Raw genomic sequence first — 25,822 nt, forward strand, 5'->3', positions numbered from 1 at the left:
TGGCATTACATGGTAGATTCAATTTGCTGTCTTATGTCCGAAACAGATTTTGGCTGTAGAGATTCTCCAACACAGGTTTAACATTGAGAAGATGGTGAAGATTGCTGAAATCCTGCTAACATACAGTGATGAAGGAGAAACAGGCGATCTTCGGGTAGAGCCCTCACTTCACTCGATGCAACCATTTTACTGATCATATGAATACGCTACTAAAATGTCAAATTTCTTTTGTTTGACTGTCATTTCTCCACGCAGACCCCGATAGATGTGTTACAGGAACAATGCAACACAACCTCAGCTACCAATTCCCACGTGGTTCTGCAGCTTGAGCATGCTCAGTCGCTCCTTCTCCAGTTCTCAGAGGGCCACGCTGAGGTTTCGCCCTGGCTAGAAGAAACTCAAACCCTCATTGGCCAGCTTTCCCTGAGCACAATAAGCTATGAGGCCTTTAGGGAACAACAGGACCTCTTACAGGTAGAAGAAACTTGTGTTTCTAGTTTGGAGTGCCAGCTTTGTTGCTTCCCTTATTGTCCTCTTCAACAAAGAAGCTCTTTGATACTACACAATTACAACCATTTTCCTTTGAGTGATTGAGCTGTTCTCTTCAAGTGTTGCTCATTTGTGCAATCTACAACTTAACCAGGTTACTGTTCCACGAGAGTACTACAATGGTATTTTGTTTATATCCATGAAAACAATTTTTTGAGGCATTAGACTCTGTTAATTCTTTAAAAAAAAAAAAGAAATGTATTTTTCATATTATTATTATTATTATTATTCAACCTTCATCTTTACCTCTCTCTTTTGCTAAGGGTCTGAGGGAGTCTATAGCAGAACACAGACCCGTGATTGCACGTCTGTGCTCTCTGGCAAAACGCTTGTCAGAACTAAATCCCATTCAAGGGGACGAATTCTGTCGCAAGGCTACAAATGCTGAGGAACAACACAGAGCCATCAGAGACAGAGTCAGAGAGACTGCAAGTCTGCTTGAGGAGTCATTGCCACGATTCACACAAGTAAGAATGCTTTGATTTTTAAAGAAGTCTATACATAGCCCCACATTCATGCAAGGGAGCATGAGTGTGGCACTTATCTTTCTTTGTTCCTGTAGCTGAATGAGAGGATGACTCTAATCAGAGAGAGTCTTGACCGCCTGCGCAGTCGCATACAGACTCCGACCTCACTTCAAGGACTCACTCCAAGGATACAGGAGCAACTGCAAGACAACAAGCACACCCTTACTGACCTATCCAAACTGGAGCTAGGCCTCAGCAGTGTCAAAACACAAGCAGATGAGCTGCTGGCTAACACACGGGCAGCTGGTGATGGTGCCATTGGTACAGGTAATCAAATGGCCATTTTGGCTGAAATTTCAATTAATTTGTTTCTCGAATTTTGTCTATTGCTTGCTACAGTGGTTTACTGTAGGAAAAAGACAGGTTATAAAGTGTGTTCTTGCTATATATTGCCAATCCTAGCCATCCAGGAGCGAGTGCATAGCCTATCCCAGCTGTGCGAGGAGACACACACTCAGGCCCAGGAGAGGGAAAACTGGCTGCTCAAGCTCTTGGACCTTGCCATGAAGTTCTGGAGCGATGTCAGCGATGTCACGGCTGCTCTCAATGATGCTCAGCAAGCAGTTTTGGACCTCAATGCTAGTCAGACAGACTCTGAAACAATCCGACAGAGCCTTGAAACCATGCAGGTTTGTCTGGATATTCTCTGGACCATAAAAAAAAACACATTTATATTTTATCTCTATGAAACTATAAAAAAAAAATTTACTCTTTCTACTTCAGACTGTCAGGGAGGATATTGACAGTTTACAGGGTGATTTGGACACTCTTGGCGTTCTGGGAATGGACCTGATGTCAGCATGTGGTGATACAGACAAACCAGATGTCACGAAGAGCCTTGATGAAGTAATCAATAACTTGATTAAAGTAATTTTTGTCTCACAAAGATGAGCTGACTAACTTTATACCCTGTCTTTTGTCTTCTTGAAGCTCTATTGCACATGGAACAACTTGAGCAAACTCTGGAACGAATGTTTCAAAAAGCTGGAGGAGTCCTTGCAAATGGCACTACACTATCAGGACACCATGCAGGTGTGAAATATATACTTGTATCATGTTCATATGCATACTCCTGTATTAAAAAAGATAAGCGGATTGGTGTGATCAGATAGCCATATCAGATAGATCACTTTGGCAACCACTGCCTGACTCAAGCAGCAGTCTCATGGCCTCCTGCCAAGGACAAAACTAGCCTTTTATTTTGTTGCAATAGAAAAGTTGAGACAATGACTCCCTGTAGTTTCACTGTGAGTAAATGACAGATGATGTGGTGCTCTGCCAGCGGCAAATGAGTTAAATGTGTGTAAACTGGGTGAGACATTATCAAAGGAAAATGAGGAGAACAAAAATGTAACATATGTTATAATAGCATAACGTGGAAAGAATGAGTGGTTAAGGGGATTAAACAGACATAAGAGTATTTAATATAATAAATATGCTTATATGCATACTGCTTTGCTAACAGGGTCTTTTTGAGTGGTTGAAATCAGCTGAGCTGGGGTCTACTGAAGAATTCTTGGTAGGAGCTGACCTGGAATCTGTTAAAGAGCAACTATGTGATCTCAAGGTGAGTGTGTACAGCAGAAATCAGACTGCTGGTTACTAATTTAACATCTTGTGTCCTAGTCTCTGTAGTGCTTTTAAATATGTGTAACGTCATTTTAAAATAAATTTTGTCAGTGATGACAGTCCAAACATAGACACATGTTTATTTTTATTTGCCTAAGGAATTTAAGCGAGAACTTTACCAGAAGAAGATTGAGATGGAAAGCCTGAACCATCGCTTCGTGTGTCGACTGTCTCCAGGCTCAGAGCGCCCTGGCTCAGTGTCACCACTGTGTGACTTCAGACTGCGCTGGGATAGCCTGGAGTCAGAAACGGTCGGCAGGCAGGTGAGGATATGGAAACAGATGTTACAAAATGACTCTCCAGTCAAATAAGTTATCAAATCACACAATTTAAATGTATGATTAGCTGTTCCTATAATGGAATGTCACTATGTGTTAAATTTTCAGCATCAGTTGGAGTGTGCGCTGCTCGGTCTGGGTCAGTTCCAAAACACACTGGATGAACTGCACACATGGCTTTCCCGAACTGCAGAACAACTGCAGGGCAGCCAACCAATCAGCATCGACCTGCAGGCCTGTGAAATAGAGCTGGCTAAACACAAGGTTAGTACTGGAGTAATTACATCAATGTGAATTGCTGTAGAGCTAAACGGTCAGATAGGTTCTAAGGTAATAAAGCTCATTCTGACTTTGAAGGTCTCAGTAAACCATAAATCTTGTAACTCAGATTTTCTCATGGAACTGTGGGTGTATCTGCTAGATAACACTGAACACTGGAATTAACAACAGGCTTCTGTGTCTTAGAGTTTGCTACTCTGTCCCCCTGGACCTTTACTTTATGTGATGTTACTGTTATTATATTTGTGCCTTACCAGCAGAACACACTATTAGAATCCTTTCTTTATCTGAACTGCCAGAGACAACTAAGACTAGAAAGAGTTTGCTCTAACACTTCCAAGCAGTACATTTAATTAATCAGAGATTAAAAACACAATAAATCACTAACCTCTTCTGCCTCTTCCCTCTCAAAGGTCTTGCGAAATGATGTCATGTCCCATGTTCGCACAGTGGAGTCACTGAACCAGGCAGGCAGGGGGCTGCTGGAAGTTGGGTCTGGGGACAGTCCACATGGTCTGCAGTCTCGGCTCGAGCAACTTAATGAAAGCTGGGAGTTTGTTCGTTGTGAGACTGAGCGTAGGCAGCTGGAACTAGAGAACAGACTGAGTCAGGTAAAGGGAGAAAAACCAGTATTCTTTTACAGTCACATTAACATCTGAATAATTAGTTAATAATTGCGTGTGGATATCAATTACTATACAGTTTACTAAGAGCCAGCATCATTCATTCATTCACCTTCTATCGCTTATCCCTTTCTGGGTCGTGGGGGATGTTGGAGCCAATCCCAGCTCATATTGGGTGAGGGCAGGGTACACCCTGGAAAGGTCACCAGTCCATCACAGGGCCAACACACAGAGACAGACAGAGACTAACAACCACTCAGACTCAAACCAATGGAAAATTTAGAGTCACCAATTGACCCAAACATGATGTCTTTGGACAGTGAGAGGAAACCAGACTACCTGGAGGAAACCCACACAGGCACAGGGGGTACATGTAAACTCAGCACAGGAAGGCCCGAGGCCCGGGAATCAAACCCATGACCTTCTTGTTATGGGGCAACAGCACGAACTGCTATTCCACCATGCTACCCGGCCAGCATTGTGACATACTGTTATAGTAATATATTAGTGCATGATGGTGCCATCTTGTGGTGAACATATAAAGTAGAACAAGTGACATTTATTTTTTTGAACAGAACAGATCCAAACATGTAGGTCAAAGCCTTTATATGAATGCATTGCTTTTTTTTTTTTTTTTTATAGACTAAGTCACAACTTTGATACCACTGTGTTAACAGATTTTTCACCAGATACATCACTGGTTATTTAATTCATTTTTTATTACAGGTCCAAGATGTTACAATGGAGATTCAGGATTTACTGCAGTGGCTGGAGAACACAGAGCTGAGATTGACCGCCTTTAAGACCATATGGGGGATGCCAGACTCCGCCAGTGAAAGACTGAGTGCACACTTGGTGAGACCTACCAGAAATATAGCTTTAAAAATTAATATATTATCCTGTAAATTTAATTTTGTTGAAAATAACGATTTCCTCCCAATCATGTGTTTTTCTTGGCTCTCCTTACCCAAAACAGGAGCTGTGCAACGAGATGGAGTCAAAGCTCCATGCCTACACAGATGTGAAGAATGCCATCCACAGGATGCTAGAGAGCAGCGATGTTATGCGGGGATCAAGCACCGAACACAGTCTGTCTATTCTTGATCAGAAATGGGCATCTGTTTACAGCAAAGTCCAGGAGAGAAAGGTCATTTACATACATATATGACATAGTAATCATAAAACAGTTTTTGTTTTGCCTTCTTTTATCAAGAATACAAGTACACAATTATATGAAAACATAATGCTTGTCCCACAGGCTAAGCTTACAGAAGGCCTGAGTTTGGCCAAGGAGTTCCACAGTCACATCCAGGAACTTCTCACTAAAATGAGCAAGTGTGAAGAGGCTATTGGGCTTCTTCCTTCACCCAGCTTTGTCCTGGACACAGTTTGTTCCCAGTTGCAGGATCACAGAGTATGTCCTTTTAGTTGTACTATGTTTTATCTGTTTGCCTGACTCAGGTCCCAAGTTTTTGTTTACAATTATTTGCTTTGTCTCACAAATTACATCATAATTCTTTTTACAGACACTAGTCAATGAGGTAAACAGTTACTGTGAGAAGAAGACCACAGTCGAGAACACAGGCTGTAGACTAACTGAACTGAGCAGGAAGGAAGACTGTGATGTCATTCATAACCTAATAATGACAGTCCAAGATCGGTACAAAAAGCTCCAGCAACGTACAGCAGAGAGAGGAAGGTTGTTGGAGGAGGTCAAAAAGAACGCCAAACAGGTAAGCCAAGTCATTAACTCTGTGAATGAATGAAACTTCATTTTCATGTTCAAAGCTTCATGTGAGCAGTCTGAGAAATGTGTATCTTTCTTTAACTCTTATTCCAGTTTAGTGAATCTTGGCGCCTGCTGCAGGACTGGATGACTGAAGTTGAACAGACATTAGACACGCACAAAGAAATTGCTGTGTCCCATGAAGAGATTAAACAACAGCTGACTGAACAGAAGGTGCAGTGAGCATCACAATGAATACAACTTGGTTAGATGCTGAATGCTTATGAGATCATTTGTTTGGTAATTAGGAGTTCCAGAAACTGCTGAGGTCAAAGAGGCCTATGTACGAGGCCACACTCAAGAGTGGCCGTAGTCTGCATGAAAGAGCTCAAACCAGCCATGATAGACAACATCTGGAAAATCTCATGGCTGAGCTCAAAGATACATGGGACACCATCAGTGGCAAGTCTATGGAGAGGTATGGCACATTATGTATGAACTCTTTTGTTTTTTATTTTTCTTCTTTTTTTTCCGAATGATACAACAATAGCAGTTCTGATTCATCCAGTTTTGTTGTTTTCTTACAGGCAGCATAAGCTGGAGGAAGCACTGCTGTTCTCAGGCAGGTTTACTGATGCTCTCCAGGCACTGAATGACTGGTTGTACAGAGCAGAGCCCCAACTGGCTGAGGATGTTCCTGTTGGTGGAGACAAAGACATGGTCAATAATCTGATAGACAAACACAAGGTATGTCAGTGAGTTGAAGTACACAACATAAAATGTTTGTATTTTTGTGTCAATTTCTCTGCAGTCCTGTCTAGAATAGAAATAGCAGGTTCTTCTTTCTTTCAGGCTTTCCAAAAGGAGTTAGGCAAGCGAGCTGGATGCATCAGAACCCTGAAGCGCTCTGTGAGGGATCTAACCAGGAGCAGCACAGCTGATGCTCACTGGCTGCAAGAGCAGATGGATGAACTGGAGGGCCGCTGGGAAGCTGTGTGCAAGCTGTCAGTCAGCAAGCAGGACAGGCTGGAATCTGCACTTCAGCAGGTAGCTATTCAGCTTAAAAGACCCACTTTTATTTGAAGGGTACACTTTTTAAGTATAATTTTTAAATAGTGTTACTGGTATTTAGGGCTTATAAATATGCAATATATTCCAGTGATAGTAGCTTTGAATATAAAATTATTCTTGCAAAATCCACAAAAATGTAATTTATAAACATCAACTGTAACAACAACAAACAATAGCTGGTTTATTTTTACTATTAGCAAAAGTTGTTTAGTTAAAGTTGCTTTAATCCCTGTTCTTATCTCTCATCGTCTTCAGGCTGAGAAGTTTGATAGCCTTGTCCACTGTTTCATGGAGCGGCTTACTGAGGCTGAGAGGATACTGAAATATGGGCTGATACCAGAGGAGGAGGAGAGTTTGCTTGCCTTCCGTAAACAGCACGAGGTTAGGAAACAAGATACTTTGTCACTCCCTGTGGGGGAGCTCCTTTTTTCTCCATCCTCTCTGCTTCCAGGGAGGTCAAAGGTCAGGGTCCCTTACATAACAAGTTGTCAAGATAAGAGGTATTTGGCTCAAGGGCAGTTAAGCAAGGCGGTGATTGAACCCATTTTACTCATTTGTAGGGCAGGTGCTGTGATCATTAAACCACTGTTGGATATGAGCAGGCTATTTAACACACATAACAAGTAAATGGTCAGTTGAATGTTTGTCTTTCCCGCGTCTTGCTTGTCTGCCTGCCATCACCTTTCTCTTTTATAACTGTAGAACTATTAGCATTATTCTTCTGAAATTAGTACAGTTAAGAGAAAAATATGTCAACACCATGTACTGACTGCACTGAACTGATAATGATGCACTCCAGTGTAATGTGTGTTTTTCTTGCCCATTGTTGGGAAGCACAGGATAAAGGAACTTTGGTTTTGAGAAGTTGTAGCTGTAGTTGTTGCACAAACAGCAATAGCCTGAAGTGCACTTGCTATGCTCACAGCTACACTGCTAACTGATAACTGACTAGCTCACTCTCCACTTGCCAACACCGCTGCTCTTTGTCATGCTTCCTACACTCCCAACCTTTCCTGGAAGGAGCTGCTGCTGTGGTTCAACAGTCTTCTGTTTAAAATTTTTCTGTCTTGTTGGGCTTACTTCGGATCTTGAATAGAAATTATAATTTTGCATGTACAATGACAGCCTCAGAATCTTAAAGCAGAACAGACAGTTTGAGAAGTACACTTTTGATGTGATTAGTCATATGCTAAAAGTCCCAGGATCATCCTCAATATGCACACCTCCACATCCACCTGTCTTGTCTCCTGCCTGCTTGCCACGCATCCACCTTTATCAAAGGGGCCTGGTCACACCCAAGAAAATGACAGTAATAAATGCAACCACTGTAGACACAGGTTGCTTTCACAGGCAATGTCCCGTTCACCACCACAAGGGGCAGTACATTACTAGGCATTCACTGCTTGCCTTTCATGTCAAGCTAAGATAATGGCTATATATATAATTATAAATGATAGAATTATAAAACCTTGAAAAAAACCCTTTATCTTACCCTCTACAGGAATCAGTGAGTGCTCTGCAGGCTCAGACTGTGGAGTTGGAGAATATCCAGTCTCTTGGTGAGGACATCCTAGTCTCCTGTCATCCAGACTCCATAATCACCCTTAAATCTTGGATCAGTGTCACCAAAACTCGCTATGAGGAAGTGAGTGCTGTCATGAACCCAATAATATAATGCATAGTAATTATTGAAAATAATCAATACTTGCAGCTACAACACATAAATTGAGTCAAAGAAAGAAATTCTTTCAATAACTAGTTATTTATTAAAAAAAAAAAAAAAAGGAAATCGTATCACCATTTGAGGGTATCCAGATGTGACTGGTGTAATTTCCTCTCTTCTCTGAGTCAGGTTCAAACATGGGCTCAACAACAGGGCCAGAAGATCCAGGCCAACTTGGCAGCACTGGAGGCAGAGAGAGAGGAAGTTCAGAGGCTATTAGACTGGATCTCTTCTGCAGAGGAAGCGCTCAATCTCAGAGACCAAGAGCCTCTGCCTGAGGCCACAGAGCAGAACCAGGAACTCATTGAGCAGCACTTGGTACAGCTTTTCCTCTCGCTACACTGAAAACAGTTCTGCTCTGCACTATGTCAAGTCAAATATATCCACTTTCTTTTTCAAGTCTTTAAATCTCTGTATGACACACATGATTGCAGTGTAAACAAATGATTTCATACTGACAGCACATTGAGAAGCAGCTTTACAATGTCATGTTATGACTGATTACTCTTGTCTCCAGGTATTCATGGAGGAATTGAATAAAAAATTCCCAGAAGTTGAACATGCCACAAAGTCCTGCAAACACAAGAGCATTTCTAAACATGTGTCTCCAAGCAAAAGGCCGCTGACAAGTAAGCCACGAAGGACGGCTCCTAATCTAGTTCACATCAACACATGAAAATGTCATGATAAGCATGAACAGCTGGAGTGCTGTCTTCTCTTCTCAGTGATAAAACGTATATTATTTGACCGAGCTCATATGAGACACCCATGTTGTTGTTTCTCCAACCAGAGAGAAGGAGCACTCTGAAGCTGCAGCCTGCTGTACCAATTCCCCTGGAGCACCTTGACCCACAGACCCCGCAGCTCTGTCAGCTGGTCAGTCAGTGGCAGAAACTTTGGCTTCTGGCTGTGGCGAGACAAAACCGTCTGGAACAACACCAACAAACAATCAAAGAGGTTATTGTGCTTTTTGAAGTATCACTATCTGAACAGGTTTTAGTTCAAGTGTAGTTGGCCTAGTCTTAATGAATACATATCATCTGCATGTAATTTTAAATTCTATTTTATGTTTCTGAACAGATGGAAGAATTTGCAAACTTTGACTTCAATATTTGGAGAAAGCGTTACATACAGTGGATCAGTCATTTGAAGTCACGGATATTAGACATATTCCGAAGCATCGATCGAGACCAGGACGGACGCATCAGCCAGAAGGAGTTTATTGATTTTGTCCTTGCCTCTAGTAAGAGCCACTTGATTTGACTCATGACGCTGTTTGGACATATGCATTTGTTACATTTGATTGCAATGAAGTTCAGCTGATGGCTTTTGAAATAAGGCCAAATTATCATGCTGACACTTATTTACTTTTTGTCACTTACCATATGTACAACATGTAATTGGGTGAAAACAAACATCTTGGCTTCACACTTCAATTCTGTAGAATTTCCCACCAACTCCTTGGAGATGAATGCAGTAGCAACCATCTTTGACATGAACAGTGATGGCTACATCGACTACTATGAGTTTGTGAGTGCGCTTCATCCGAGCAGAGACCCCTACAGGAAAACACTGGATGCAGATCAAATCAATGAAGAGGTATGAACTATGTGTGAATAAGAAAACAAGCAAGTGTAATTTCATTCATTAGAGTGGTCCATTTATTGTGATACTGCTTCTCTTAGGTGAGCCGACAGGTATCGCAATGCAACTGTCCCAAAAGATTCCAAGTGGAGCAAATAAGTGCCAACAGATATAGGGTGAGTCTTCTTCATAGACACACATTAAAACAATTTTGAAGCAGCATTTTCATTTCTGCTTAATCGCTTGCTGTATGGATGATTCTTGTATGAAATCATCCTCTGGATTACACATAACTATAACAGGGCCATTGTTTTTATGAACCTAAAATAAAACCTAAAATCGACAACTGGAAAGGGCCACATGTACAGATCTTCATTCAGTCATCTTCAACCACTTATCTGTTTCCGGGTTGTGGGGGTTGCTTGAGCTAATCCCAGCTAGAACTCTTATCTGAACATAATAAATTATTAAATTAAATAAATTATTTTAAAAGTGTGATATTTGTCAGGATTCAAAACATACAAAGTTTTGTGACCCTCTGCTTTAATACTTGTGCAGCTGTGACCTCCAATATGTATCTTTTCTGTTTGCTGCAGTTTGGAGATTCCCAACAGCTGCGCATGGTTCGCATCCTGCGGAGCACATTGATGGTGAGGGTGGGTGGAGGATGGACTGCTTTAGATGAGTTCCTAGTCAAGAATGACCCCTGCAGAGGTCAGTACATTATTCATAATTCCTGTATAAAACTATATTTTTGCACTATAACAAAGCACAAGCCAAGATACTCCACAGCACAGCTTTAACTGGTCTGTGATCTATTGTGTGGTAATTTAATTTAATTTAATTTATTTCTTGTCCAAAGAAAACCAAGCCTCTTGAAATTCAGTTACTTTGAATTTGAAAGAAGCATTATGCATTTGACATTTTTACAATTTAAAGCACTGTATTAAATATATCAATAGACTATATCGATATAATAAAAAAGGATTAGAAAAGAGGTGTTAGATAGATGAAAACAGGAATATTTTTAGCCAAATGTACAGGTACACAATCGGAAGTCAGCATTTTCAGATATCCATATGATGCACCATAGGAACACTTTCTTAGTGGACTTTTACTGGCAACATTGCAATGATTAGCTCCACAGATTGGATGGATGCCTGTTTTATAAGGTGAAGGTATAAATTACAGGTTTTAAAGTATTCTATTAAACTTTCTTCCTGTATCACCAACAGTAAAAGGTCGGACTAACCTGAAGATCAAGGAGAAGTACTTGTCTCCTGCAGGAAGCACTTCTAAGGGCTTGACTGTCAGCAGGTCCAACTCCAGCCTCAGCCTCTACAGCAGTGCCTCTGCCCCCACCAGCCCATTGACACGGAAGGCAAGATTTAAACTATCCTGATACAAATGGCTGCAGCAGAATTTTACATTTTATATCACATATGACCACATGTAACACGTTTGCTAAGCCACTTTCTAACAATTCAATTTGTACGTATTAAGGCATTACTCCGGAGGAGTTTATCGGGTGACCGCTGCATCCGTCCCAGGAGCTCTATAGCTGCTTTGGGGTCCGATCTACAATTTGTCACAACAGGGGAGGACAACTCGTCCTCACCATCAGGTCAGCTAATCGCCAGCCAATTTGTTTAAAGTGAATTTGCTTTGTTGGACAGTATTCGATTTTTAACCAGATATACGCATAAGTGCTGCTAAGTTAACCCCATCCTGTGTGTTCACACTCTCTTTCACCCTCCAGACGAAGCCGAGAGGTTACCCACATGATTACTTCTGCCTCTGAGCACCATGTGTATGCTGCAGCGCTGAACCCAAACACACGGTCTCCGGCCTGAAAACAGAGTAATAAGGAGAAGCATCTGTCACATCTGAAAAGCAGACACAGAGAAGGTCACCAGAGGTGATGATGAGGGGCCTTTAGCTTTGATAAATCTCTGAAAAGTTAATGACAATGAGGAGATCAGTTCTGATGCAAAACGATTTTGTCCTCTGTTGCATTTTGTACACTAGTATCAGATTGCGTAGAGAGTAGGAATTGAAAAGTTCTGCATGTATGCTTATTGCATGATAGCCAGAGCCTTTCTTGAATCAGATTGTTTTTTTCCAGCTTGTTATTCTTTTGTGGTTGAAAAGAAAAGCAAAGTCAGACAGTGCCAGAGTCTAATGCTCCCCAAGGAGTAATAAGGTATAACTGATGTAAGATTGACATGCAGCTAGAACACATTGGTGTATTGTACATGAGGGTGTTGTGCTGTCTGACTGCCCCAACTAGCATCCAAAAAAACACATATACCAAAACCATTGCGATGTGAAGGGTGCAGTGTGCTGTCCTTCGACTTTTTGATATTATTTGTTTTTATTTCATTCCATGAAGATGGCATTGTTGGCAGGGCCACTCTGTTTCTGTATTTTACCTTTTTTGACACCATGTTTTCACACAATTATGATTTTTTTTTTCATTTTTTTTTTATTGTTCTGGGTTTTAAGGTTATGTTTATGATTATGAAAAAACAAACATTGCACTTAAGTGCAACAGGCCATTGCTGATTTTGTAGAGATTATTTTCTCAGGATTGGTTTTGAATTTTGATGTGTTTTTCTCTGGAACATTACTGTGATGACAGTGTAGATGTTTTTTTCTTTATAACACTACTTCCTGGGAAAGTTTTGTTTAGCACATTCTTCGCATAAAAATGCACTTTTCTGTGTCCAACTACTGATAGGTTGTGTTGCTAAGTTGGAAATTTTCGTTTGTGTTTCTTAAAGAATTAGAAATTTTACGATTGTGTTTCAGCAGAATGCACTGGAGGTGATGCTCTATGGATGAGCGGTGTAGTTTTTCTGGTTAAATCTGTGTTCTAGCTCCCTTTGGTTATCCTTTCAAGCATCTTTTACCAAAAGCTGTGTATAGATATAAAAATGTTTCTTTTCCCATTTGTTTGAATTCTCTTATCTTGTCTTTGTCCAATCAGAAATTCTCACAGCTGTCTTAATTTTATTACTATACTTTAAAAGTGTTTTGGAAACATGTATATGTGTTTCCTCTAATGTTTATGACGAACATACCAATATGCACAGTTTTAGCAAAAAATATTGATACACATTTACCCTGAGAGGCGTAGCTGCAGCGCCACCATCAGTCAACTGCACAGGCTGTTCAGTGTTGCACTGTGCTTGGCCTTTATTGTGCAGTTTCATTATAGAGCAGTAAATACTTTGCAATATGTTGTCTGCTGTGTAAAGGCCTTGTATTTGTAATTGTCCCTTTGTACTCGCCCTACCTGAGGTTGAAAGCAGTAGCTTATGTACTTAATTGCATTTGGTCTATGCAGTTGTGAGATTTTTTTTTTTTTTTTTTTTTTTTTTTTTAAAGACAAAACCGTTTTTACATGATGAAGTACCTTTTTCTTCTTGGCGTCAGTTTGTTGATGTTTGGAGAAGGTTGAGAATTTACTGCACTGTAAAGAAAAAAAAAAATACAATAGCCAGATTTCACTACTATTGCTATGCACCCTAATATTTCTGTACTGTACATGTTTTTATGCCCAGCACTCATTCTGGTGTCTAATTTAGGGAAACTGTAGATGAATGTCACTAATAATTTTGAGTCCCCTTGTATAAAAATAAATCTTTTTGTAATAAAAATAAAAAAAAAATGCCATGATTATCATTCATATATTCATGTTTTCAACATCGAACAACGGCGATATCTCTCCGCGGGATTAGTTGTGTTGGGCTCGCGGGCACGCCGGTAAGGCAGTGTCCTCGCTCCCCTCCCGGGACAAGGTGAGTATATTCTTGGTTCTTTGCAGTTTACTTTGTTCTGCTTATTAACTTTGGCGTTCGCACATCCTTCTCCCGGCGTATAATTTAGTCGCTCGAGCTGACGTTCTTCGCTCACTTACCTTGCTGGTGCGTTGCGTGAGGGCATCCCGGTGCCCAAAGCGGATTCTCTGTTAGCGTTAGCTTATAGCTTATAGGGATGAGTGCGGTTTGTCAACCCGCGCGCTGCCTCCCCCCAGCATGCCGTTCGCTTTTTTTTAACTACAGCGTCGTTAATCTGTTAAACTTGAGAACCCTGACTGGGTAAAGGCCGCGGTGCAGTGGCTTCTTTTCTTTTTGTATCAACTTGTGCTGAAGATAAATTTTTGTGTTTGGGCTTCTGCTGGTATAGGAGGCGTTACGCTCTCCCTGCCTCCAGCATGCGGTTCCCACACTTGGCCTGTCCATAGTGTTCACGCTCAGGTTGTCCAAGGAGCGGTCGGTACAGGCGGCATATGCGCCCCCTTCCCCCAGCGCAAGGCCCCTGTAGGACAGCAAGCAGAAGCATCTAAGCAGTTTTGGAGCCACCGCAATGGATGACTTCCATTTCTGCACATCTTGTGAGGCTCTTCTACAACCGGAGGGCGGCCACGACCTCTGCCCCACGTGCCTTTGCCCTGAGCACCTGCGGGATGCACTTTCAGACAATCCCTGCATGAACTGCAGCTATTTACCTCTGGCAGTGAGGGCTGCAATCAAGACTGGCAGAGGTGGAACACCCAGAAGATGGGCGTGACCTCCCTCCATTGGGCCAGCCACCTGCACACTCTCTGAGTCGCTTTAAGCGTCGAGCATTGGCTGTGGCAGTCATAACCCCCAGGAAGAAGGCAAAGTCTGATCAAAGCAGGCTTTCGTCTAAGGGGGAGCAGCTCTCTGCTGAGTTGGCCCAGATGAGGTCCATGCTCACAGCTCACCAGCCTGATGCTCCCTTGGAAGTCAATGTAGCACCTCCCTGACCTCTCCCTGGCGGCTTCAGCTACCCGTTTGGACTGGGGTGCACACATCATGGGGTGTTGGAGCAGTTCCCCTGGCTCTCGGGGCACTTCCTTCCACACCTAAGGGGCAAGCATGTCCTCGTGCGGGCAGACAACACATTAGCTGTGTATCATGTAAATCATCAGAGCGGGACCAAGTCTCTGCAGCTGCTGAAAGTGACAAAAGATCTCCTCACATGGGCAGCTCCCCGCCTGATCATCCTTCGGGCAATGTATCTACCGGGAGAGCAGAACCGTCAGAAAGACTTTCTCTCCCACCAGAAACCTCCAGCAGGAGAGTGGTGCACACAACTAGAACCTCTTCGGCATAGCAGGGGAGGACTTCTTCGCTTCTGAAGTGTTGACCCTCTGCCCTCTGTGGTTCTCCTTGGCCGAGACGATGAGCCCTCTAGCCCAGGACGCACTGGCTCACACTTAGCCAGACGGCCTTCTTTATGCCTTCCCCCACTTCCTCTGATTTGACCGGTACTCCACAGTGGGTACCAAGGATTACAGGATCCTGCTTATGGCCCCCTTCTGGCCAAGGAGGAGCTGGTTCCCGCTGATGCATGGACTCTGTTGCGGTGCAGCGTGGCATCTTCCCGACAGGAGGGATCTCCCATTCCAGCTGGTGAGGCAGATCTGGCACCCCAATCCACGACATCTCCAACTGTGTGTTTGGAGGCTGGAGGGCCCGAGCTGCTGCTGAGCTTCTGTGCGGACCCTGTCAGACGCATCATAGTGAACGCAAGAGTGCCGTCCACTCGTCTCCAGTATGAGAATGTTTTCCGACTAGTGTACGAGTCATGATGAGAACCCTATGTGCTACTCTGTGCCAACTGTCCTTGACTTCTTCCAGTACTTTCTGGATAAGGGTCGGTCTCCTTCGACGCTAAAAGTGTACCTGGGAGCGAGAGCCTGTCGATATGTAAGGGTAATTCAGATGGCTTAGGGGTCACTCTGTGGCCGAACACAGCATTCCTCCCTAAGGTGCTGTCCAGCCTCACCTCAACCAGCCTATTAGGCTTGCGCAGCACAACCCTCCCTCAGGAGAAAGAGGGAACAAACCTGAACTATTGTGCCCTGTGCGGGCCCTGAGGGCTTACATTGCAGCTACTGCATGCATTCAGAGATCTGACCAGGTCTTTCTCTGTTATGAGGGTTGCACTGTCTCCAAACAGCGCTTGTCCCACTGGATTGTCGACATCATCGTCCATGCATCTGGTGTGCAGTGCCACTCTACCAGGAGTGTTGCTACATTATATGCTGCCCTGAGTGGAGTGTCCCTTGAGGACAGCTCTGTGGGCGCCACCAGACACTTTCTCCACATGGAATGTGAATGTGGCCACTCACCATCCACTGGCTGTGGTCCTGCGGCCAGAGTTCTCTGGCTCTGCACACTGAAGGTTTGTATTCTGGATTCTTCGTGACCTTGCTGGTTTAAGTCATTCAGAGCTTAAAGCATCGCCTCTGGCGGTCAGCAGGGATAAAATAGAATGAAAGTTACTAATATAACTACGGTTCTATGAATCCCGAATGACCTCTAGAACTCTCTGTCACTAAGAATCCTCATGTGCTCGCGAGAAGATTCTGAAGGAAACGATCCTCAGGTGACACTGGAAGATATGGTCATCCAGAGATGACAGGTGACATTGTTGCGATACATAATCGAACCATGCATGCGCAAAGGGGAATATTCAGTGCTTAAAGCACCGCCTCTGGCGGTCAGCAGGGATTCATAGAACCATAGTTACATGAGTACCTTTCGTTCTGGTGAACACACTGCGGTTGTGATGTGGCATTAACTCTCATTTTGTATGTGTGTGTGTGATGGAAATGGCGTGACAAGAACAGAAACATGAAACAGCAGCTGTGTCTCACTTCTTGAAGATGTGCACCTCCGCAGTCATTGTGGGCTACATGGGCCATACCAAACTAAGATTTTCTGGTCTATGCAGAATTTTCAGTTTGAGTCACCAGCTCTCTTGCTGTTTCAGCACAGCTCCTGTCACTTAACAACCTTCACAGTTCACAGGTTGGCTGTTGAGCTGAACAGAACACTTTTTAAGAGAATTTGTAAGGGTGTGAATCCTCAGACCTGGATTTGTTTGCTTTCATTACCAGTGAGGGCCATGACAAATCCACCTGTCTGAACTTTTATGGAAAAGGGCACATCTCTGCTGCAAGCCTTCACCTTGCAAATGTATTTTATTGTTTTTCAAAATATGCCTTTTAAATACTGTTATCAAACTTTTGTCACATTAATATAATGGTCAATTTGCCATATTATTTTAAACCCTTTTGCAAATAAGGACCCAACTATAAATCTGTGTCACCAGTTTCACTGGTGTCTTATTCAACGTTGAGTCACTTTCTTGAACTTCATCTTTGAATTCCCAGCTCAAGCAGTCCTCCTGTTGGTCCTGTGAATGTTTCAGACCCACTTTCTCAGTACAGGCAGTACCAAAAACACAGACATATTTGTTTAAACATAGAGCCTTGACAGTTTTAGAAAGAAAGCAGAGTATTGTGCTTCTACAAAAACAGTCACCATGACTCCAGGTCACTGGAGTGACCTGTAAAAAACTGAAGTATAATCAAAACAATTGTCCTGTGACTGGACTTTTGAGTTCAGCAGATACCATCTGCAGTTAAAATCAAACATGTCTTGGTGTTTTCCTTAGACTCACCCCGAAACAATTCATATTTTACACTTAAATATTGGTATGCAAAATATATACTGTGTCCTTTAACTTCAATTTAATAGAATTTAATTTACTGACTGTCTCACAAGTGCATTAACATGCAGAATATCATGAAGTTTATCCTTTTGTGAGTATTTAGCAAAGAGTATGTCCAAGTGCACAGCTTTGCTCAACAAATATCAGTGAGAATTTAAAGCAGCTTCAGGTGCTTTTGCCATGATATGCTGCCATTAGTTAGTTTGCCTGCTATATGGAAAAGATGGATTTTTACCTAAAATTAGAGCAGCAACACACCAAACTCGATCAACAATGATTTGCTTCATTAAACTCTCACAAGCCTAAAAGAACTTTGTTGTTATGTCTCAGGGAGGGAACATGTAGTACAACTCAGAGCAGAAGTGGGTGTAAGGGCACACAGATGAAATACCATCCAGTGAAGTTACTGCCCAACAGGGGTCATTCATTTGAGCTGGAATTTGTGCTGAACAAAAGCCAGACTGACCCCAACCAAACACCCACTCAGAAATCACAGAAAGCTGTCCAAAGTAATTTTATGGTTGCCCTCATTCAAACTCTACCCAAGGGGACAACCCTCATGTTCATGCAGCAGACTCATGAAGCAGATTCAATCTTTTACTTTATAAACTCCCCCTCTTCCATCCTTCCATCCTCTCCTTTCCTTCCTCTTTATTACCTTGCTCCCTTCCTCCACCCACTCTTGCTACCAAGAACTCTGCTTCCTAAATCTCTGGCTCAGCCCTCAGTAATCACATGACCCAAATCCAGAGCGCTCAAGTCGATGTGTATGCATCCTTTACAGACAGGGACATCAGAAGGCCACTGTGCTTTTGTACATCTGAGCTCATGTGACCTCTAACCAGAGCTGGCTCTACACCTTCATTCCCACCAGCAGGTCAGTGGCATCTTGTCACATTTAGAATAATGAACAGATGTAATTTAAACAGTTGAAACAAGTGCAGTTGCGTGATTTTATAATGACACAAATTTCTTAAGTGGTCTAGTTAAAGATTTTCGAAATGGAAAAGTAAAAAGTTAGGGTACTCAACAAGTATGGCTCTAGCAGATTTCTCACAGTCTTTCAGCGGGACTGAAGTATTTTTATATACAAGGGAACAGATGAAAAGTGTGACTTGACACTTGTATGCAGTGTTAAAATTTATTTTAACTTACTATTTCACGTTTTTTCTGCAATTTGTGTTATTGCATATCGGAAGTGATACCACACAATTTAATGTTTCAAATACAGAAAGTTTACAATATATCTAGGTTCAGTACGCAAATTGAACCATCCTCTTCATATAATCCGTCATTTTGCATTGGAACCAGTGCCCAAGCAACCTTGAAAAAGCTTTGGCTCTGAACAACATCATCACAGACTAATGTTGATTTAAACACTGAGAACCTTCTGGATTTTTGATGGCTGCTCAAGAATTTACAGGGTTAGGAAGCACCTGCTCATAATGGAAAATCCTGACCTGGTATTGTTACGACATAAAAACGAAAAGAATAACCACGCTCACTGTGTCGACCTCAACAATTGCAAAAATGGTCTGGGGCTCATGAACGCTTCTCCAAAATGTCATGGCATCACACTTGATTCTGAGCCTGGACCTATGAGGCAGCAGAAAGGTGTCACCCCTAGAGTCATGCTGATACTGTGAAAAAAGCAAAAAGAGACATTGTGTTACTTGTCAGCCAGAGTAATGGTCGGCTTATTCTTTGCTGCAGAAAGGACAAAAGCTTTACCGGTGGGGGTGAGGGTGCTGGAAGCACAGCATAGCAACAGTTTTGACTTGATTTGACTAAGGGAGTAATTGTTAGTGTAAGACTTGTCCAACCACCCCACTCACCACTTCATACCATTTAAACTATGTTAAAACACTGTCTCTTAATTACAAACGTGTCAAATTTACATCAGGCAGTTGGTTTATTTGACATATTCAGATCAAGCAAGCTTGATGAGTGCTGGACTGTTTGAAGCTGACTGACTAGTTTTTGCGGTTTTCAAAGGTGATAAGGTGTGTTGTGGAACAGGAGTGCAGTTGGTGAGACTGAAAGAAAGGTGAACCAAGCTCAACCTGCTTCTACAGGCAGACTCCGATAGATACCCTTCCAGCTGGAATAAATAAAATATAGCCGGCTGACAGGGATAGAGGAAAGCCTAATATTTCCAGTTGTTAGTATGTAAGTCAGAGTGAAACTACAGCCAGCTTCTCTCCCTGTAACCCTTCAACCTCTGTGTCTGGGGGGAGGGAACAGGAACAGGAGGAGCTATTCACACTGAGACCTCCCCCTTAGCCGGCTATCCTCCTATAGGTGAGCTCCCAGGCACACAAAGAGAGCACATGGTGATTTTGAAACCACTCTCCAATAGAAAGGCATGCAGAGCATGGTGCTACTGGAGGACATGTGCGCCTGTGCAGTCCCTCCCTTTTGAAGAGGAACACGGAAGCAGAAAATACGCCTGTGCCCTCTCTGTGGCTCGGGTGTGTGTGAAGAAAATGGGGGAGGGCATGCATACACACCCCTACACACTCTAGAGCTGATGTAATAAAGTAAACGGATCACGATGCAGTGAGAGGGTTTTCAAAGGAAACAGGAGAGAGTTTTCTTGGCTGGATGTTACATGAGGTAAGATGATATGTGGTACCCTATAGTACAGAACTGATGTGTGAGGTGATGAAGGGGTCGTTGGGTTGCTACCAGTCCATCTATTTTCCATATTCAATGTGATGAGTTGAAAAGAAACCATTGTACAGTTGACTTTAAGGCAGTTCTTTAAGGCAGTTCCAAGGAAATTTCACCATGCTAACCACATGACAGCAAGTGTTGCTTCCTTCTTTCTGAATGAAACTAAAACGATTGACCATTTATTTTTTACAGATTATATATATATGTACACACACACACATACATATATATATATATATATATATGTGTGTGTGTACATATATATATATATATATATATATAAACCTTGTGTTGTTTTGTTTTGTTTTGGTTTCAGGTTTCAGTACTGTAATCCTCTTATACCCCAAAATCCCAGGGAGTTCCAGATCTCCTTCCAAGTATAAGTCTTTTTTGCCTCAAGAAAAAAAACAAATAACCAAAAAAAAAAAATGACACAATATCATCACATTTGCTAGTATTAGTATTACAGCATTCTGTTTGTATGCTTTTGCACAGTGTGATGTTATTTATTTCACACCATCAACAAACCTTCCATTTATACCTCAGGCACATGTGGGGGTCTGTGGGAGAAGTGTGTCAGTGTGTGAAAAGTCAGAGCTTACATTAGAGCGGATGGAACTCGTGAGAGTGAAAAGGGAGAGACTGGGAAGGTCAAAGACAGAAACATGAGGGAGTTCATTGCATTTATGCATATATGTTGTAACTCAACATCATCCCAATACATCCTTTAAGCTAGTCATGCTTGTGGGCTGATTTGTTCTCCAATCCAGCCAAATAATCCTTTTCTTCATATTTGGTCACCATATCCTGACCTTTGATTTATGTCCAAGCAAACAACAAACAATAGCATACTTAAATGCTAAATTAAGATGGTAGACCTTGTAGACATTCATTTCCTTTTTGAAATCAAAGCACCACATGCTACCATGCTTTAGTTGAAACTTGGTTTGGTTGGTCTTTTTGCCAATAAAATAACTCACCGAAAACACACCCCAAAGCTAAACATATTCATAAAACTCATTACTCAAACAAAACATGCTGTTCCAACTGTTTTAGGTTATTTGCATATTCACAAATCGCTAACTTGCATGAAACATTATTCACATTCACAACCACTGCCCCCCCCCCCTCCCACCTCCCCCCATATGTATAGAGAGCATTAGTTTCTCCTGTGTCGTTAGTTAATCATTTCAATCTTATTTACCTTCTTACAAAAAATTTTTTTTGCTGAACCATTACATCTGGTTCTGCCTTACTTCCCTTTTCCCCCAAAGCAGCAGGGTTGTAAAATAGAGATATTTGTGTGTGTATAAAGCTTATTCAGATATTTTAACTAATAGCAACCTAACCTTTATCCAAACTATGCTTCTTAAAACAAACAAACAAACAAACAAAAAAAAAACATTTTACTATCTACAAGTGTTACATTCTACTACTGAAAGTGACTTGTGTTGTGTCTATATTTCAGATTGTGTACATCTTCATTTCCTGATTTACCTCATTCCTGCCTCCATCATGTCGCTGCTCACTCACGTGCTGGCGTGCCTGTTTGGTATGGGCTCCTGGGTGGCCATCAATGGGATGTGGGTGGAACTCCCCCTGATCGTACCAGAGATCCCTGAGGGATGGTACCTGCCCTCCTACCTCACAGTCCTCATCCAGATGGCCAACATAGGTCCCCTCTTCATCACCCTGATGCACCGCTTCCGCCCAGGGGCGCTGGATGAGCGGCCGGTCATCTATTGCATTGTGGTGTTGGGGGTCATTGCTACATTCCTGCTGGCTTTCTTCTGGAGAAACACTGTGACAGTAGGGGGCGCTTTGCACAGTGTGCCCTTGCTGGTGTTAAGCTTCCTGCTCTCTGTAGTCGACTGCACCTCCTCTGTTACATTTCTACCTTTCATGATGCGGCTGCGCCCGCAGTACCTCACTACATACTTTGCAGGTGAAGGTCTCAGTGGCCTGGTGCCTGCCCTAGTGGCTCTAATCCAAGGTGTTGGTGTAGTCCACTGTGAGAACGCCACTTTGGCTGGCACAACCAACAAAACAGTTAATAATTCCATTCTGATTGGCAGTGCAGAGCTTCAAGCCGTCTACCAGCCAGCTAAATTCTCTGCCCAAGTCTTTTTCATGTTCCTTAGCGCTATGATGGTCGTGTCCCTGGTGGCCTTCATCCTCCTCAATTACCACCCAGCTGTGGCCCGGGAAAGGAACAATGATCTGTATTTTAGTGGGGATCTGGATCCAGGCCAAAGGGACCAGGGTCTGTCTCTGCACTCTCAGACACCAGAGCAGAAACCAATGATCAGTCCCCAGGAGGTGGCGAGGAAGGAACCCAGGAGCTCCTTTGGGATGGGGACGTACAGCACTCTCGAGGTGGTGTTCATCTTTGTGGTGCTGGCCTGGGTCAACGCTCTGACCAATGCGGTGCTGCCCTCAGTGCAGTCATACTCCTGCCTGCCTTACGGGAACCAGGCCTACCATCTAGCCGCCACCATGGCGGCTGTGGCTAACCCTGTTGCCTGCTTCATTGCCATGTTCATGCCCGTTCGGTAAGAATATATGAAGATTTAAGATTTTTTTCCACTCTGCTCAATTAACATAAAATGTAAATATTATGAATGAAAAGATCTCAAGAGGTCACTACAGCTTGTGGAGGTCATTTCTTAAAAATTGTCTGCTCAACAATCCAGTCTTTTGAGTGTGGTGCATGAAGCCAAGCAGTACAACCAAGTCCTCAGTTAACTTTGTGCATTGAACTTTGACTTCAGGTCTCTCATCTTCATGGGTTTCTTGACCTTGGTTGGGACTGGATTTGGAGCCTACATCATGGCCATGGCTGCGCTTAGTCCCTGCCCCCTGCTAATCCACAGCGCTTCTGGAACTGTGGTCATTGTAAGACTCTTCCTCTTACTTTTTCTGCATAACCGTTTATGTTCGATCACATATTGCCTTAGACATGAGCCTCATTCTGCACATTATAAAAGATGAAGGTACAACCTACCTGTCTGTTCACTGTGATTATGAAGTGGGAGGTTTTTGTGATTGACATGTTTGAAGATAAATGGCTGTCAACTCAATCGACTGGCTTGATGAAGACAATGCTGTCAAACCATGTTCGTGCAATATTAATGAACTAGTGTATTTTGCCGGAGGTGTGTGTGTCTAAGGCAACATTGTACAGGTTTTACTCTCGGCCTGTATCTGCTGCAAATTAAATTTGTCAACTCGATGAAACCTCAACAAACATCACACTGCTATAAAATTCCTGTAAAAGATTGCTGTATGCATTTTTTTTTAGCATAGAAAGAAATGATTTAAAGAGTGAAATTGTTAAAAAAAAAAAAAAGAAGAAGAAAGGAACGGCGTGGTGTTTTAGTTAGGAGAGGATGCACCATTTTGGCTTCGTGTTTACTGCAGTGGGCTGAGTTCAAATACAGCCTAGGGCCTGAGCTGTTCCTCTCAAAACCTCAACAACTCTAAAAGGAGTTGCAATGCACTCAACAGTAAAAGACAAAAAAGGCTGTTAAAGAAAGAGATTGCACCACACACACACACACACACACACACAAAATAACTCTGGTGTATCAATAGTTATGATTCTGGTCATAAGTTGGTGATTTCTTGAACTTGATTAACTTATGGTTAAAAGTATTCTGTTTTGTTTTGGGGTTTCTTTGGTTGAAAACCTCCTGTTCCAGCCTGTCCATAATGGGAGGACATTGAAAGTCACTGAGCTGGATGATGTGTTCTGATCACACCCAGACATGTTGCAATCCTAGTGGTACTTGTGTAATAGGGACTCGCATGTATACGATAATAACTTCCCCTCCACTGTCCTGCAGGTGCTGGCTTGGATCCTATTTGTCCTGTCTCTGTCCTACGTCAAGGTCATCATTGGGGTGATTCTGCGGGACGAGGGCCACAGCGCCCTGGTGTGGTGTGGTGCAGTAGTGCAGTTGGGCTCCATGGTGGGCGCTCTGTCCATGTTCCCACTGGTCAGTGTCTATGGACTTTTCAAATCAGGTGATCCTTGCAACACCAAATGTCCAATGTAAACAGTAAATAAGTTAAAGTGAAACACTGCTGTAGAGAACTGAAATACAAATTGCACTTATTTTAGTCGCCAGCTTTACATATTCCACCTTGTTTTGTCAGATAAGTTGCAGGCAATTTTCTCCCACTTTGATGGGCTATTTGTTTGTTTGTCCTTCTGCTTTTTTAACAAACAGTGAGCTAGAGTATATATTCATGCTTTATATAGACACATGTATTTATTTGGCTATGTGAGCAGAGAATGAGATGGCATCCAACAGGCCAATGTCTGTCCAATGACAACAGAAAAACAAGCAAATAGCGTTTTACTCTTCAGGATATTACAATGTCTTTAGATATCGAAACAATGCTACTTGAACGGTGACCATAAAGTGAGTGATATTTCTGTTATAAGATTCTCTAGTACTTTATGAAGTGCCTTGAGATTGACAGATTTGTGGTTTTTGGTTTAATGTTTTTTTTTGGGGGGGTTTTTTTGTGTGCAGTGAAGTACAGAAAATATTCAACAATACCAAATAAAATTTTTTTATTGCTGTATAAATAAATGTTTTATACTGCCAATTATCCCAGACATCAATTATGGTTTATACAGAGAAGACGGGGGGGTGAGCAAAAGAACTAGAGTCAATAATGGATATGGCAGGACGGGTGGGAGACAAACAGCATCAATTAAATGTTAGTTGCATGAGATAACTTTCCACGAACCAGCTTAAAAAAAGTGAAATATTAGGCCTTTAGCAATTTTTTTTTTCTAGAAACACATTTTTTCCCGTTCAAGTCATGAAACTTGTGTGAAACTCCTTCTCAGTTGCTTCCTGAAAATCCATTATTATGGTTAACTGGAACAATGTCGCAAGAGGAGAAAACCCGACTTTATTCACATAAGATGATTTAACAGAAAGTTATTCCAGTTGGAAATGTGTGTTAGTTTTTGGCTGCTGTTTTGCACAAAACCGCAATGGCAATTCAGAGATGGCGACAACTGAAAGCATCAATTTTTTGTCTAACAAGGGTTACAGGTAGCATATTTAGGAAAATAAAAGGGGGATTTTGCATCAGAATGAAAACAACAGGGTGTGTTATCGCAGTACAGTGGTTAGCGCTGTTGCTCCACAACAAGATGGCCATGGGTTCAACTCCCAGGCGTGGGGCCTTTCTGTGCTGAGTTTCCATGTTCTTCCCTGTGTCTGTGTTGGTTTCCTCCAGTTTCCTCCCACAAAGACATCATGTTTGGGTTAACTGCTGACTCTAAATTGTCCGTAGGTCTGAGTGTGACTGTGAGTGGTTGTTTGTCTCTGTCTCTCTCTGTGTGTTGGCCTTGTGATGGACTGGTGACCTGTTCAGGGTGTACCTTGACCTCATCCAAAGTGAGCTGGGATTGGCTCCAACACCCCCCAGTGCGACCCAGAAATGAATAAGCAGCAAAAGTTGAATGAATGAATGAATGAATAAACCTGACTCTTCTTGGGTAAGTCTACACTTTCATAAGACCACAGTTTGGTGTTTGCTGGAGTGTTAAGGGTCTGAAATCTCCTGCTAAAAATGGG

General features: G+C 42.4%; 2 protein-coding genes across 2 annotated transcripts in view; both read left to right on the forward strand.

The window, feature by feature from the left end:
- Positions 1 to 13,489, forward strand: part of macf1b (microtubule actin crosslinking factor 1b) — a 29,366-nt gene extending 15,877 nt beyond the window's left edge. Inside the window, exons 11-40 of the mRNA XM_029503747.1 lie at positions 47 to 154; positions 256 to 474; positions 1,112 to 1,343; positions 1,479 to 1,705; positions 1,800 to 1,922; positions 2,007 to 2,108; positions 2,542 to 2,643; positions 2,804 to 2,968; positions 3,092 to 3,247; positions 3,676 to 3,873; positions 4,612 to 4,740; positions 4,862 to 5,032; positions 5,144 to 5,299; positions 5,412 to 5,618; positions 5,726 to 5,845; positions 5,920 to 6,089; positions 6,199 to 6,358; positions 6,464 to 6,658; positions 6,938 to 7,063; positions 8,184 to 8,327; positions 8,535 to 8,723; positions 8,923 to 9,034; positions 9,196 to 9,362; positions 9,486 to 9,648; positions 9,850 to 10,004; positions 10,091 to 10,165; positions 10,586 to 10,703; positions 11,225 to 11,370; positions 11,493 to 11,613; positions 11,749 to 13,489. Coding sequence (XP_029359607.1) covers positions 47 to 154; positions 256 to 474; positions 1,112 to 1,343; positions 1,479 to 1,705; positions 1,800 to 1,922; positions 2,007 to 2,108; positions 2,542 to 2,643; positions 2,804 to 2,968; positions 3,092 to 3,247; positions 3,676 to 3,873; positions 4,612 to 4,740; positions 4,862 to 5,032; positions 5,144 to 5,299; positions 5,412 to 5,618; positions 5,726 to 5,845; positions 5,920 to 6,089; positions 6,199 to 6,358; positions 6,464 to 6,658; positions 6,938 to 7,063; positions 8,184 to 8,327; positions 8,535 to 8,723; positions 8,923 to 9,034; positions 9,196 to 9,362; positions 9,486 to 9,648; positions 9,850 to 10,004; positions 10,091 to 10,165; positions 10,586 to 10,703; positions 11,225 to 11,370; positions 11,493 to 11,613; positions 11,749 to 11,774 — 4,482 coding nt within the window. The 3' untranslated portion in view covers positions 11,775 to 13,489. The remainder of the gene's footprint in view (positions 1 to 46; positions 155 to 255; positions 475 to 1,111; positions 1,344 to 1,478; positions 1,706 to 1,799; positions 1,923 to 2,006; positions 2,109 to 2,541; positions 2,644 to 2,803; positions 2,969 to 3,091; positions 3,248 to 3,675; positions 3,874 to 4,611; positions 4,741 to 4,861; positions 5,033 to 5,143; positions 5,300 to 5,411; positions 5,619 to 5,725; positions 5,846 to 5,919; positions 6,090 to 6,198; positions 6,359 to 6,463; positions 6,659 to 6,937; positions 7,064 to 8,183; positions 8,328 to 8,534; positions 8,724 to 8,922; positions 9,035 to 9,195; positions 9,363 to 9,485; positions 9,649 to 9,849; positions 10,005 to 10,090; positions 10,166 to 10,585; positions 10,704 to 11,224; positions 11,371 to 11,492; positions 11,614 to 11,748) is intronic.
- A 6,422-nt stretch (positions 13,490 to 19,911) lies between these two features.
- slc52a3-2b (solute carrier family 52 member 3-2b) lies at positions 19,912 to 24,806 on the forward strand. Its single transcript, XM_029504775.1, has 4 exons — positions 19,912 to 20,159; positions 21,688 to 22,771; positions 22,991 to 23,114; positions 24,065 to 24,806. Exons 2-4 carry the CDS (start codon positions 21,735 to 21,737, stop codon positions 24,275 to 24,277), a joined length of 1,374 nt encoding a protein of 457 aa, XP_029360635.1. The 5' UTR covers positions 19,912 to 20,159; positions 21,688 to 21,734; the 3' UTR covers positions 24,278 to 24,806.
- The last annotated feature ends 1,016 nt before the right edge of the window (positions 24,807 to 25,822 follow it).

This window comes from Echeneis naucrates, chromosome 6 (assembly GCF_900963305.1).
Source record: "Echeneis naucrates chromosome 6, fEcheNa1.1, whole genome shotgun sequence".
In the NCBI taxonomy this organism is placed as follows: domain Eukaryota; kingdom Metazoa; phylum Chordata; class Actinopteri; order Carangiformes; family Echeneidae; genus Echeneis; species Echeneis naucrates.